The sequence below is a fragment of the Macrobrachium nipponense genome, chromosome 4, assembly GCF_015104395.2.
Source record: "Macrobrachium nipponense isolate FS-2020 chromosome 4, ASM1510439v2, whole genome shotgun sequence".
NCBI classification, from domain to species: Eukaryota; Metazoa; Arthropoda; class Malacostraca; order Decapoda; family Palaemonidae; genus Macrobrachium; species Macrobrachium nipponense.
This window is the reverse complement of record NC_061100.1, coordinates 40622455-40635700: the sequence shown is the minus strand read 5'-3', so window position 1 is coordinate 40635700 and position 13246 is coordinate 40622455. Positions and strand designations below refer to the sequence as shown.

Here is a 13246-nt window from a genome sequence, read left to right as displayed (position 1 = left end):
CTAGCAAGCATGCAGATATTATTCACAAATATTATAGTCTTTATTTGGTTTGCTTGTTTAAAAGTTTAATCATATGAAGCACCATTTTTAACAGAAATACGTATCTAACATGAAATACCTTTTATATACCATCTCATAATAAAATCAATATTTTCCATTTCTCTTCCACAGATTCAGTCTTTCACACCGGCATAAATCTTCAACATGACCGTATTGAGTCTGTGGTGTTGGCTGCTTGTTTGTTGCACAACTTAATTCCAACAAGATCTCCTTCCACGAATGAGGCAGACCAAGAACATTCGGTGACACGAGGCTATACCTGGTCACCTGAAGTCTGACAAAACTTTAACTCTCCCAAGCCATGAGAGAGGAACCGTGATTCAACGAGATCACCTTTGTGATCATTTTAACTCCCCTGCAGGCTCCGTTAATTGGCAAGATATAATGATATAAAACAAGAGAAAATAAGATAATTCCTGCAAACACTTTATAAAAAGAAATAACTTTGTAAATATCAAAATAATTTTGGAAATTCTAAACTTTTTATATTATTACCCAACACATTTTCTATTGAGTTGTATTCAGTGTAATATTTATCTATATATGACATTCTCAAAATATATAATGAAAACTGCAAATCTAAAATGCTATTTTCACTTGAAGCACATACCCTATCATTTATTATACTTCAGAACATACTAATGAATTTTATTGGTTTCAATTAAGTCAGTGACATTTTTTTTATAAAAAAAAAATTCAGTGAAAGTGCTGAATAAAAACCAGCAATATATATATTCAACTTAAGGTTGTATTTTGGTGTCTGAGTATATGAGAAGTTCATAGAATATAAAAGTACTGAAAATCTTGAATCCCAAATACATGTTAATCAAATTGTCTGCTAAATTCTGCCTTTGAACTTTGTATCATCTACCGCCACCCTCTCGTCTCTCTGTCAGTAGTTATTTATTTATCTTTAAAAGATGACATTTTCAATGAAACATGCCGTCCTCCATTCATCAATATCAGCAGTCACAAATATTAGATAATTCTGTATATTCAGTCTAAATTTGGGAAAAAAACTGCAGAAGAGCTTAGCAAATGAGTTAAACTGTTTCTGCGGGTTGTGGCATTGCCTTCTAGATACTTTAAACGGCAATGGTTGTGGCCTGCTCAAAATGTTCTTATCCTAATGCAGCGTGCCCTGCCTGGACTCTCCACCAGCGTGACATGGTGTATAGCATATTAGCTAATTTATAATGACTCGTAATTCTATTCGGTAATTAGTCATACCCAAGTACTACAATTGCAGATTTGTTTGTTTGTATGGTGTTTTTACGTTGCATGGAACCGGTGGTTATTCAGCAACGGGACCAACGGCTTTACGTGACTTCCGAACCACGTCGAGAGTGTACAATTGCAGAAGACCCGAGATCAGAGAACAAACTGAGAAATATCAAAAACAAAATTGACACCTTAAAATTGCAGAAGACCCGAGATCAGAGAACAAACTGAGAAACATCAAAATCAAAATTAACACCTTAAAATACGAATAATAGCAGACTTTTACCATATCTTTTACCATATCTTTTTAAGCTCTGGTAAATGACAGAGTATCGGCTTTGTAACAATAGTTGATGAATTAGGTATTTCTAAATATTTGTAGTGGCTTTCGGGTGGAGAAACAGCATTGTTTACTAATCGCTATTTCGCGGCCTGGCACTGAACGTGTGGGAACGAATGGCCGGAAAGTAATCACCTGGACCATCACGCAACCAGGGGGAAAAACGTTCTGCTTGTGTTGATATATCGAAAGAGGGTTGCATTTTAGCCTTTGGGATCCTATTTTCACTCAACAACATCGAGGATAATCTTTAAGAAAGCAGGAGGTTTGTGAACAGACATGGAGGAGTACGCGAATGAACCGTGGTAAGTTCTCTCTCTTAGGTACTAGGCTATAGGCTAGGATGTTTCTGCATTATGTAATAGTAGCCTATTACCTACTAGTAGCCTATATAGGTATATATATATATATATATATATATATATATATCTATATATATATATATATATATATATATTTATATATAAATTATATATAATAGATGTACCTTTACTACTATATAAAAGGTAGGTACAAGGGTGAAATACCGAATGGGCGACCGCTACCATAGGCGACCACCTACCCGAAAAAGTACTAGGGAGAACAACCGACTGGACTAGCTCACCCAGTTTCCACCGCTTGTAGATCCACCCTCCGAAAAAGTACTTAACACGTCCTGACGCCGGAGATGGGCACCAGTCACGAGTTGTTGGTGGTGACAGCAAGAGCTCGAGACCTCTACTCTCCTTTTGAAGTAGTAGGGTAAAACATCACAGCAGGCCAAACAGGCCACCTACATTCAACGCTTGCCACCCCCCGAAAAAGTACATTATAACGCGTCCTGACACAGGAGATGGGCATCAGTCGCGACTTGTTGTTGGTGAGAAACGGAGCTAAAGACCTCTACTCTCCTTTCGAAGTAGCTAAGTATTTTCTCCAAAGTTAGAATTGTTCCGATACGTAATACAAACCATCGGTCCTTTAACAATAGGAAGTAGCTAGCGGCAGCTGGAACGGTCGTAAGCTTCGAACAAGGGGTGAGAACGGTAGTTAACTCGCTTGGTCCGATCGTCGCGCGCCGCGCGACTGGGAGGTAAACAAATCACTTTTGCTTTCGGCCGTATGTGGGAAGGACGTGTTCGCCATCGCTCTGCCCGCTTTGTCGTTTGCTTTCACTTTGAGTATTTGCTTCTCTTTCTGTATAAATCAGGAGTGACTGTAAGTACTTTTACAATTCTATTGATAACTTGCAATGAGTGAATTGGAAGAGATCGAGATTTCACCGCGCCCTCCAGTCGCCCGTAGAGTGTGTCCCGGGCTGGAGGGGCGTAGATGTGGAGGGTTCAGGTCATCGTTGATGTGGACCCCCATGAGGTTTGTACTCGTTGCCGGGGGCGAGAGTGCCTCCCGCAACGAACCTTGTGTCACTTGTGTTAATTGGTCCGAGGCGCAGTGGGTGCTGTACGAGGGCAGGAAGAGACTTAGGCCGGCCAAGAAGTCATCGGAAAGTCCAGTGACTCCCTTTGGTGACGGACACTTCGTCCTATTTCCTGCCCCCCGGCCAGCCCCCACGTTTCGCGCCTTCCCCTCCCTGCGGGGGGGGTAGCGGAGTCCTTTTCCTCTCTCGATCCGTCGAGTGTGGAGGAGCGCCCGCCCCCCTACCCGGACGTACAGCTGTATCTCGGGGTCTTCCGTACGCTCTGGGGGGGTGTTCTCCCTCTTCCCCAGGGCGTGAGGAAGCCCCTCCAACTAACCCGACTATTGTTCTCCGCAGGGTGTGCCATCAGCGAAGGCCGACTTGGGACAGGTGTGGGAGTCGCTGGGACTGCAAAGGAAGTGCCCAGCAATCCAGGGGTTGCTCCAGCGGTTGGCGGGGTCGGCTGTGGTGGGGTTCACCGACTCATGGTGCGGTGACCACAACTACCACCACAATAACGACACCAGCGTATGAGATGCCACCACATCTGGTATATACGCCCATATAATGTCGGTGACACCACGGTGGCTATACAAAAAAAACCAACCAATTGCTGCCGTGCCAAGGAGGACGGTGCCACCACCACCTGGATTTTTTCCTTTGCCGACCCCGGACTTCCGCTGCCCAAAGAGTACCCCCCTGGACCCCTGCCTGCCGCCAGTGCCACGGATGTCGGTAACTGCCGACAGGACGCCTGGCTCTCCCGTGGTACCTGCCGTGCCTGCCGTACCTGCTGCCGTTCCAGCCACTCTTTCCATTTCAGATCGGCCTGCACTTTCCCTTTCAGATGTTCCTGCCGTTCCTGCTGTTCCCGGACCTGTTCCCGTTGTTCCTGCTGCTGGTGTTGCTGTCACAAGGCTCAGGTCTTTCCGGACAGGTGCAGTCGGGCCCTGTTGCTTCGGCAACTGCCCCGGCTCCCTCCTGGATGGAAGACCTGACGTCTGTTCTGCGGAGCCTGGCGAAGAAGAAGAGGAAGAGGAAGAAGGTGTGTCGTCGTCGTCTTCATCGTCTTCTTCGTCGTCTGCTGCCTCTCCTTCTCCTTCGACTTCTAAGGCCAAACAGCCGAAGAAGAAGAAGGTTGCCTCCTCCCCCCCTAAGAAGACTCCTTCGGGATCTTCTAAGGGCCCGGCTCGCACAGGCGAGCTGGGGAGCTCTTCTGCTGGTCCCCTCCTGTTCCTTCGGGGGAACGGGGCCCGTCGCTTCTTCTGCAAAGAAGAAGTCGACGGGGACCAGAGGTGCACCAGCCTCGGCTGGTGCGTCCTCACCTGGTGCTAGCGGTTCTGCCGCTAAACCAGGTTCCGTCGGGCCGCTTCTCGTTCGCGAGAAGCACCGAGTGGACGCTCTTCCAAGAGGACCGTCCAGCCAAAGTTTTGACGCCCGAGCTCGCTCGCCGTCAAGACAGCGGCGCGGAGCAGAAGACTGGCGAGAGTCGTGCACGCGACTCTCGCCAGGCCAGTGGACGCTCTCGCAGCGATCAACTGGCTGCTCGGGCTGACGTGACGGTCGCTGACCGGCCACGGGTTGAGGCGAGGAAGGAGGGGTCCCCACGGCCGCGGGTACCAGCCACGGCTGGTACCAGCGTTTGACGCGCCGAGAGGACGCTGGCAGGTCTCGACGCGAAAAAGGGTTGGAAGCCTCAGCAGGTCACCCGTCCGCCGCTCCCGATGGGAACGGGCGAGAGGACGGTGACCAGCGGCAGCTCGCCTGACGCTAGAGATCGGTCTCGACGTTCTCAGCCGAGCCAATCGCCCCAGGCGAGCGGCAAGGCTAGGCCTGCTGCTCGACCGTCACCGCGTTGTTGACGATCAGCAGCAGCCCTCCACGCACGCTGGTCCTGCCAGCGAGCGAGGGGGGTGGGAGGTCGTAGGTTCTGCCTCTCCTGTACCATTCAACCTCCTCGGGCTATACCGGGGGGAGGAGCGAGGTACCAAGGAGCGATCACGAGAGGTGCGCCGCTCGTGACCCAGCTATGACGCCGTGCGGCTCAGGCACGGTCTTAGGACCGACCAGAACGTACGCGCAAGTAGTTGGAGGCGACCGTCAGGGGTCTGTCGCTGTTCCTCCTTCTGAAGGAGGAGTATCGAGGGATATGCTCTTGCTGGAGGGACTGGACGGTCCTACTCCACAAGACGCTGTGACGCCCGAGATACAGAGGAACTTCGCAGAGGTCATTAAGTTGATGCGTCTGCATAATGACCTTGCGGAAGGATCGCCGCTACCACCAGCAAGAGCCCACCACGTCCCTCGGCTCGAATCATTTTGGGGTCCCAAGAGGGAGCCAAAATTGATGATGGGGTTGCCACGATCGGAGCTTGCGGACTCGGTCCTGGATCAGGTGGAGAATCTCGTCTCCGGACGGGAGGACTCGCTAAAATCCGGACGGTCCTCTAAGCCATCAGAAGACCCGATATTGCCGAAACAGGTTAACCCGGAGTTAGCGAGGCTGACTCCAGGTGTGTCCCTGCAGCAGCTCCTGTCGGAGAACTTATGGTTCTCCGCAGCAGGAGGCAATTGCCCTGGAATCTAACCGCTATGGCAGCATTCCAGGCAGTTTCCTGGTTGGATTTGTGGTCCCTCACAATATCCAAAGTAGCGGCCGGCTCTGGGAGTTCTGCTCTCGAAGACGACGCTTCTTTCAGGAGACTGTGCCAGTCTGGAGGAAGAGCAATCTCTTACCTCGCCCATCAGACTGCTAACCTGTGGGCCAACTTGGTTCTTCGACGTAGGGACGCAGTCCTTACCCGAGTGACCAAGGGGGGGGGCCGGGTGAAGCGGCACTCGGGCTACGAAATGGACCTCTTAGGAGTTCCCCAGCTCTCTTTCCTGGAGAGATGGTGGACGCTGCGGTGGAACGGCGGCGCACTGACGAGAGTGACCGCTTAGTCCACCAGGCAGTCTCGAAGGTTTCTGGGCAACCTCGAGATAACTGCGGCCAAACAAAGAGGCTTGGCTAGCGCTTCCACGGCGGCGAAAGACGGTTTGCACCGTCCAAACCCCGTGCGAAGACTCCAGCTGTTTGTTTTCAAACTTCTGCTAGAGGAGGCCGCAACCAGCCCTCCTCCCAGCCCTCCTTTCCCCGAGGAGGTGCTGGAAAGAAGTCGAAACGAGGAGGGAAACGCTAGGGACGGCGTTCCCCCTCACCTGCTGCGGAAGTGGGGGGGTGCCTAGCGAGCCATTGGGCGACTTGGCAGCGCTACGGCGCCGAGAACTGATAGTAGACGTCCTTCGGGAGGGATATCTACTACCCTTCGAGTCTCGGCCCCCCCTCATCTCCAAAACCGGTCCATCTACAGACCTAGTCCGGGGATCAACAAAGGACAACGCTCTTCGACAGGAGATCAAGACCATGCTGGCGAAACGAGCTGTAGAAATCGTGGAGGACCAGTCACCGGGCTTTTACAGCCGCCTCTTCCTAGTGGAGAAGGCATCGGGGGGCTGGCGTCCGGTGATAGACCTCTCTCCTGAACCGCTTCGTTCGCACGACGCGGTTCACGATGGAGTCGGCACGCTCAGTGCTCGACTCGATCAGGGGGAACGATTTCATGCTTTGTTCAGTGGATCTGAAGACGCGTATTTTCAAATACCATCCATCAGTCCTCCAGAAAGTACCTCGCTTCATCTCCGACGGGACGGTGTACCAATTTCAGGGGCACTTTGTTTCGGTCTCTCAAACCGCCCCACAGGTGTTCACGCGAGTGTTCACTCTGGTGTCGGCTTGGGCCCATTCGCACGGGATACGTCTTCTGAGGTATCTCGACGATTGGCTAGTCCTGGCGAGCTCCCGCTCGCAGTTGCTACAGGACAGAGATCGGCTCCTCAAGTTTTGTCGCGATCTGGGATCGTGATAAACTACGAGAAGTCCGACCTCGAACCCAAGCAGAAGATGAAGTACCTGGGTATGCTGATAGACACGGTAGCAGGGCAAGTCTTTCCCGCAGACTTGCGTATCAGCAAATTCAGGGAGGCAGCCGGCCGGTTCCTGTCCTCGGCAGGAACAGGCAGCAACAGCAATGGCAAGTCGTGATCGGCCATCTGTCGTCACTCGAGAAGTTAGTCCCTCACGGGCGTCTTCACCTGCGGTCTCTCCAGTGGAGACTAAGGGAGAGTTGGTCTCAGGCCAAGGATCCTCCTTACTTTCCCGTGGCTATCACGGACAAGGTGAGGCAGGACCTAGCCTGGTGGCTCGAACGACAAGAACCTCTTAAGAGAGTGCCCATACGCACTCCCCCCCCGGAGATGCGTTCTTTTTCTCAGACGCATCGACCGAGGGATGGGGCGCACACCTGGAGGAGTTGCTGGCTGCAGGTGTGTGGGACCATCACGAGAAGCACCTTCACATCAATGTCCTGGAACTCAAGGCGGCGTTCAACGCTCTCCAAGAGTTTCAGGACCGCTTGGTGGGACACTCAGTGGTGTGATGTGCGACAACACCACAGTAGTGGCATATGTCAACAAGCAGGGGGGGCTAGTGTCTCTTCCGCTCCATCAGTTGACGGTGCAGGTGCACGAGTGGGCCACGGCTCACTCGATAGAGCTGTCAGCACGCTACATTCCAGGCAAGAGGAATGTAGTAGCAGACAAGCTCAGCCGTCGGGATCAGGTGATAGGGATCCGGAATGTCTCTACAAACCAAGACGTGGCGGAAAGGCTCTTCAACCTGTGGGGGCGACCAGGTCGTAGACCTGTTCGCCACCCCACCCGGCACAACAGAAAACTTCAGGTTTTCTTTTCGGCTGTGCCGGACCCATGGGCAGCTGCAGAGGACGCTCTCCAACACCCCTGGGACAACCTCTTCGCTTACGCCTTTCCTCCCTTCTGGTCTGATTCGGAAAGTGATTCAGTCGAGCGCTGGTCACTCCCAATCTCAGAATGATCCTGGTGGCTCCCAAACGACCACAAGCCGTTTGGTATCCGGACCTGCTGGCTCTTCTTGCGGACGCACCGAGAGAGCTACCCACTTGGCACAAACCTTCTAGCCCAGCCACACGTAGAACGGTACCACAGGCAGTCCAGTCCCTTCAACTTCACGGCTGGCTGTTATCCACCATCTCTTGCGAACGAGAGGCTTTTCTCGTAGCGCAGCAACAGAGATGGCTGGACACGTCCGACAGTCCTCTGCAGCTGTGTACCAGGGGAAGTGGGCCGTCTCTGTGGTTGGTGTCGTAGACAGGGTCTGTCTCCTCTCAGAGCCACTCTTCAGCAGGTAGCGGATTTCCTCGTGTTCTTCGCCGAGAGAAGCTCCTCTCAGTACCCACAGTTAAGGATATAGAGCAGCACTGGCGCTCGTCCTAAAACTGAGGGGACTGGACATCTCGAATTCGTTCGAGATATCCTTGCTAATGAGGAGCTTCGAAAGTCTTGCCCACCCAGGGAACTCAGGCCCCCTGCGTGGGATGTGACTCTCGTACTTAGGAGTTTGACTCGAAGACCCTTCGAGCCACTCCGAGAGTCGTCAGACAGGGATCTGACCCTCAAGACCCTCTTCTTGCTGGCCCTGGCATCGGCGGAAGAGAGTAGGGGAACTACATGGCCTTTCTTATGATGTTAAACATACCAGAGGCTGGGGATCTGTGACGCTCGATTTCGTCCCGAACTTCGTAGCTAAGACTCAGAATCCGTCGATCCCTGACGACAGGTTCGAGTCTTTCACGATCCCCTCCCTCCTGGACTTCACCGATAATGATGCGGATGAGATGCTGCTTTGTCCTGTGAGGGCGCTACGGCGCTATCTGAAGAGAACTCGACATCTCAGGCCTGAGTGTCGACGCCTCTTCGTTAGCACTGGGGTCACCAAGAAAGAAGTCTCCAAGAACACGCTTTCTTTCTGGCTGCGTGAGGTGATCAGGAGAGCGTACGAAGCTGATGGTAGCGACGACATCCGTACGCTCCGTCCGAGAGCCCACGAAGTCAGAGGTATCGGACCCTCCTTAGCGTTCCGTAAGCAAACTTCTCCTCCTGGCGCAGGTCCTGAAGGCAGGTGTCTGGGCCAACCAGACCACCTTCACGTCCTTACTACCTTCGGGATATTGCCCACAAGTCCTTGGATACTTTTTCCTTGGGACCTGTGGTGGCTGCTCAACACGTGTAAGCTTACCCAGCACCCGAGCAGGCAGAACAGCATCGATTCCTGGTATGACTGGGAGAATGAATGCGTGAATGAGAGAGTGACTGGCTTTCTCTTCACCATCTTTTCTACCTCTACCTGTGGGCAGAGGATACGGTCGTTACTTTGCTGGAAGGGAGTCAGATGCAGGTAAGCTATTCAACAGAGCTCCATCCTACCTCTTTAACCTGAGATAGGAGTAAATATCCACCACTTTCTCCAACAAGGGGGAGAAAGTGGATGCCGACATGAGACAAACCCATTACTTTACATTTGCTCATGTAAAGGAAAAAGTTCTTACAATGCTGGTACAAAGAGATACGCTTGCCTCTCTCTTAGTACTCGGCCCAGAGGTCTGACCATTGATCCTGCGGTGCACACCCCGATCAATCGGACAGAGGCTTGGATCCCTCCCTCGCTCTTACGACCAGGGAGGCATTCCAGGGATGGACGAACAACCAGTCTGTTCATCAAAAAGACTCAGATTCCTCCACCAAGAAGTTGAGTCTTCCTATTGTTAAAGGACCGCAATGGTTTGTATTACGTATCGGAACAAATGACAATTTGTCGAAAATTGCATTTTTCCTAACTATACAAACCTGAGGTCCTTTACATATAGTCCCTCCTCATGCCACCCCTCACTCTGCGTATTTTGCATGGGCCAAAAGCAAAAGTGATTTGTTTACCTCCCAGTCGCGCGGCGCGCGACGATCGGACAAGCAGTTAACTACCGTTCTCCCCTTGTTCGAAGCTTACGACCGTTCCAGCTGCCGCTAGCTACTTCCTATTGTTAAAGGACCTCAGGTTTGTATAGTTAGGAAAAATGCAATTTTCGACAAATTGTCATATTAAGGCCAAATTTTAAGATTTAAACAGAGGGTAGTGAAAAGGGTGGCTACGGCAGTGGAAATCTCACCAAAACGCTTTAGAAATTTTTACTTAGGCTACAACTAAAAATGTTTCGAAGATTGACGCCATCTTGATGTTTACGGAGTCGCTTGTGTCAACAAACTTCCCATTTCCTGTGCTAAATCTGCACACCACTTGTACCCATAGACGCTGGGGCACTTTCATCACAACAATCGTAAACCAACCTCTTACCAGCACTTATTCAAGGGGACTACGGCATTCTTTGCGGCGTTTTGCGCTCTTCAATTGTTTATCAGTGTTGTCAATTGGTATGTGTTTACCCTCCAAACTAGGTACCTATAAGACTTACACAAAACCGGGGAAATAAATGAAATTAGCGTATCTATTTGTATTATATATAGCCTATACGTACATATTACAACAATGTTATCATTACTGCATTACTATGACAACTAGAATTCATCAAAACAGTTTGTAAATGCATCGGCGTATGTGTGACGCTCCACTAGATTGGCAACGATGAGTCATTTTTCCTCACGTCATCTGCTCGTAAGTACTATACATCCGAAACATTTGTAATTTTTGGGGGTTAATTTGGTTGCAAAAAAGGGATAATAGACATGAATTAAATAACAGGTATTATTACAGTTTCAAACCATTATGGGAAATCTATTATATTGATATTTTTCCCGAGTAAAGCACGTGATAACAAAACACTTCTTCTCAATACATTATTGTCGCTAATGCATACTTACAGAGAAAAAAAAAGATTAAGTTTTTACCTCGAATTTTTCCTAAGTCGGGAGAGGTGTTTCCTCTACGGTAATGTTTACTTTTAATGAGCCCTCTAACTTACTTTCTTACGCAAACAAAAGCAGTTCCAGTTACTCATTATTGGCTGAGAGGTGTGACATCGTTATGACGTCATGGGTTTCATAACCAATTACGAATGACTTGAGTCGAAAACTAAGTTTCACTAGCATTTCAGCGGAGTAATAAAGTTACCTGTCTAGTGTCCACTGGTATCCTTGTTTGACTGAATACTCGAATAATGAAGCAAAAAACGGCATTTTGTCTTCCTGTACCTATGGCAGAGGTAGTGGCTGGCCCTTCTGGCATTAATTTTGACAGACCTTCGATTTCCTACCGATTGTTTGCAGTGCAATGTGGTCGTCGGGTACCTGGCCACTTCCTACTTTAAGTTGCATGTCAGGGAACCTTGCAACGGCTTCACGTTTTCCCTCAAAGCAGCAGCACATTTTTATCAACCAACAGTTTAAGGTAAGCTTCATTAATTTATAGAGTATATTATAATGGTGGTAGTATAACGATGTATACAGCAGTACCATCACTTTGGATTTGGTTTGATGGATGTTAGGTACTGGCCTTAAGGGGGGGTCGCAGGGGGGCGGAGCCCCCCCGCTAAGCCTAGGTAGGGGTACAGGGCCCTAGGTAAGGTTAGGTGGTTGTATTAGGTTCGGTAGTGCCCCCGAAAATCACTGTGGCCTTAAGGGGGGGTCGCGAGGGGGGCGGAGCCCCCCTGCTAGGCCTAGGTAGGGGTACAGGGCCTAGGTAAGGTTAGGTGGGGTGTATTAGGTTTAGTAGTGCCCCGAAAATCATTTTTTCCTCCTCCTCCCCCACCCAAAAAACCCCGTTTCCCATGGGATCCCCCATAATTGAAGTAGTAGTAGGTTTATGCTTAGATTTCATACAATCAACTTACCTGTCAGATATATACATAGCTAAGACTCCGTCGTCCCCGACAGAAATTCAAATTTCGCGCCACTCGCTACAGGTAGGTCAGGTGATCTACCGGCCTGCCCTGGGCGGCAGGACTAGGAACCATCCCCGTTTTCTATCATATTTTCCTCTGTCGCCGGTGTATCAACATTGTTGTTATTACCTCCTGACTTAGATTCATTTTTCATCCTTTGATCATCGTTTTTCTTTTCGGCTTTTTGGTGACGTATTGGATCGTGTTTTGGCATTCGCTACAGTGGACTGTTTTTGGAATAACTCTTTTGGATTTTCTCAGTATGTCTGATTCTAATGTGAGTGTGAGAATGTGTGTGAATGTAGGCTGCAGGGTGAGGATACCGAAAGCTTCGGTTGATCCTCACACTGTATGCCGTAAATGTAGGGGGTTTCAGTGTTCTGCTATTAATACTTGTAAGGAATGCGAGGGATTGAATGCAGAAGAGTGGAAGACTTTGACTTCTTATTTGAAGAAGTTAGAGAGGGATAGAATTAGACGATTGAAAGGTGTGAGTTCAAGGCCTATTGAGCCTTTCACTGATAATTCTAATCCTACTGATGTAGATTCTCCCTATGTATCTCATTCTCAGAGTGCTTTTTCGGATTCGGCATCGGAAATCGCCAATCTGAAAGCTACAATTAGAGACATGAAGTCCAAGATGGCTGACTTCAAAGGTAAGGCTAGTGAAAGTGAAAGTGACATTACAGTGAAGTGAGTTCTCCCAGTTTTGTGGAGGAGGGGGGCGTTTGACGTCCCTGCGACGCTCCCAGGCCTAGACCTCTTCCAAGCTCACAAGCCCAGAGGAGAAGGAAAGTCGAAAGCCTTAAGGAGGTTGTGGGGAATCCCCAACGGTCAGACGTCCCTTCAGCTAGCTCTGCTTCGTGGCAGGCGGCTCAAGGGCGCTATAGAAAAAGCGTCCTTCGCGATGTTTCTCGTCCTCTCCCTCTCCTCACCTAAACGAGGGTTGGAAGGAATCGAACTTGTCGAGACCGCTGAAGCGTCATATGAAGCCTGACATAGATTCTAGTCCAGAGCGTTTCTCAGATGACGCTCCGTCTTCTAGCAAGAAAGCGAAGGGGGCGTCAGCGTCACCCTGAAGTGTACGCGGAAGTACCCTTTCCTTCTTCTCTCCCCGAGTGATGACGAAAGACGTCATGCACTGGACGTGGGAGAAGCGTCAAGAAAGATCATTATGGCAGTTCAAGAGCAACTGTCATCTCTAGTGGGAGTTTTAGCGCCACGTCGGAAGGACGTGACGCTTCCAATTAAGAAGTCTCGTCCTCTCTCACCTGTTCAACGAGAAGCGTCATACAGACGGGAAACGGCTAAACGTCTTACAGAAGCGTCTAGTTCGAGAGCGAGAACAGGTGCTTACGAGAGTTTCGTAACGCCAGAGAGACGTAAGACGTCTTTTAGACGCGAAGCGTCATTGGAAACGGA

General features: G+C 49.9%; 1 protein-coding gene across 2 annotated transcripts in view; it reads left to right on the top strand.

The window, feature by feature from the left end:
• The first annotated feature begins 1711 nt into the window (after positions 1–1711).
• Positions 1712–13246, top strand: part of LOC135210882 (mitochondrial import inner membrane translocase subunit Tim17-B-like) — a 114720-nt gene continuing 103185 nt past the window's right edge. The window contains exon 1 of one of the 2 annotated variants that reach the window (XM_064243808.1): positions 1712–1926. In XM_064243808.1, coding sequence (XP_064099878.1) covers positions 1917–1926 — 10 coding nt within the window. In that variant the 5' untranslated portion in view covers positions 1712–1916. The remainder of the gene's footprint in view (positions 1927–13246) is intronic. The other variant, XM_064243807.1, reaches the window with a different exon arrangement.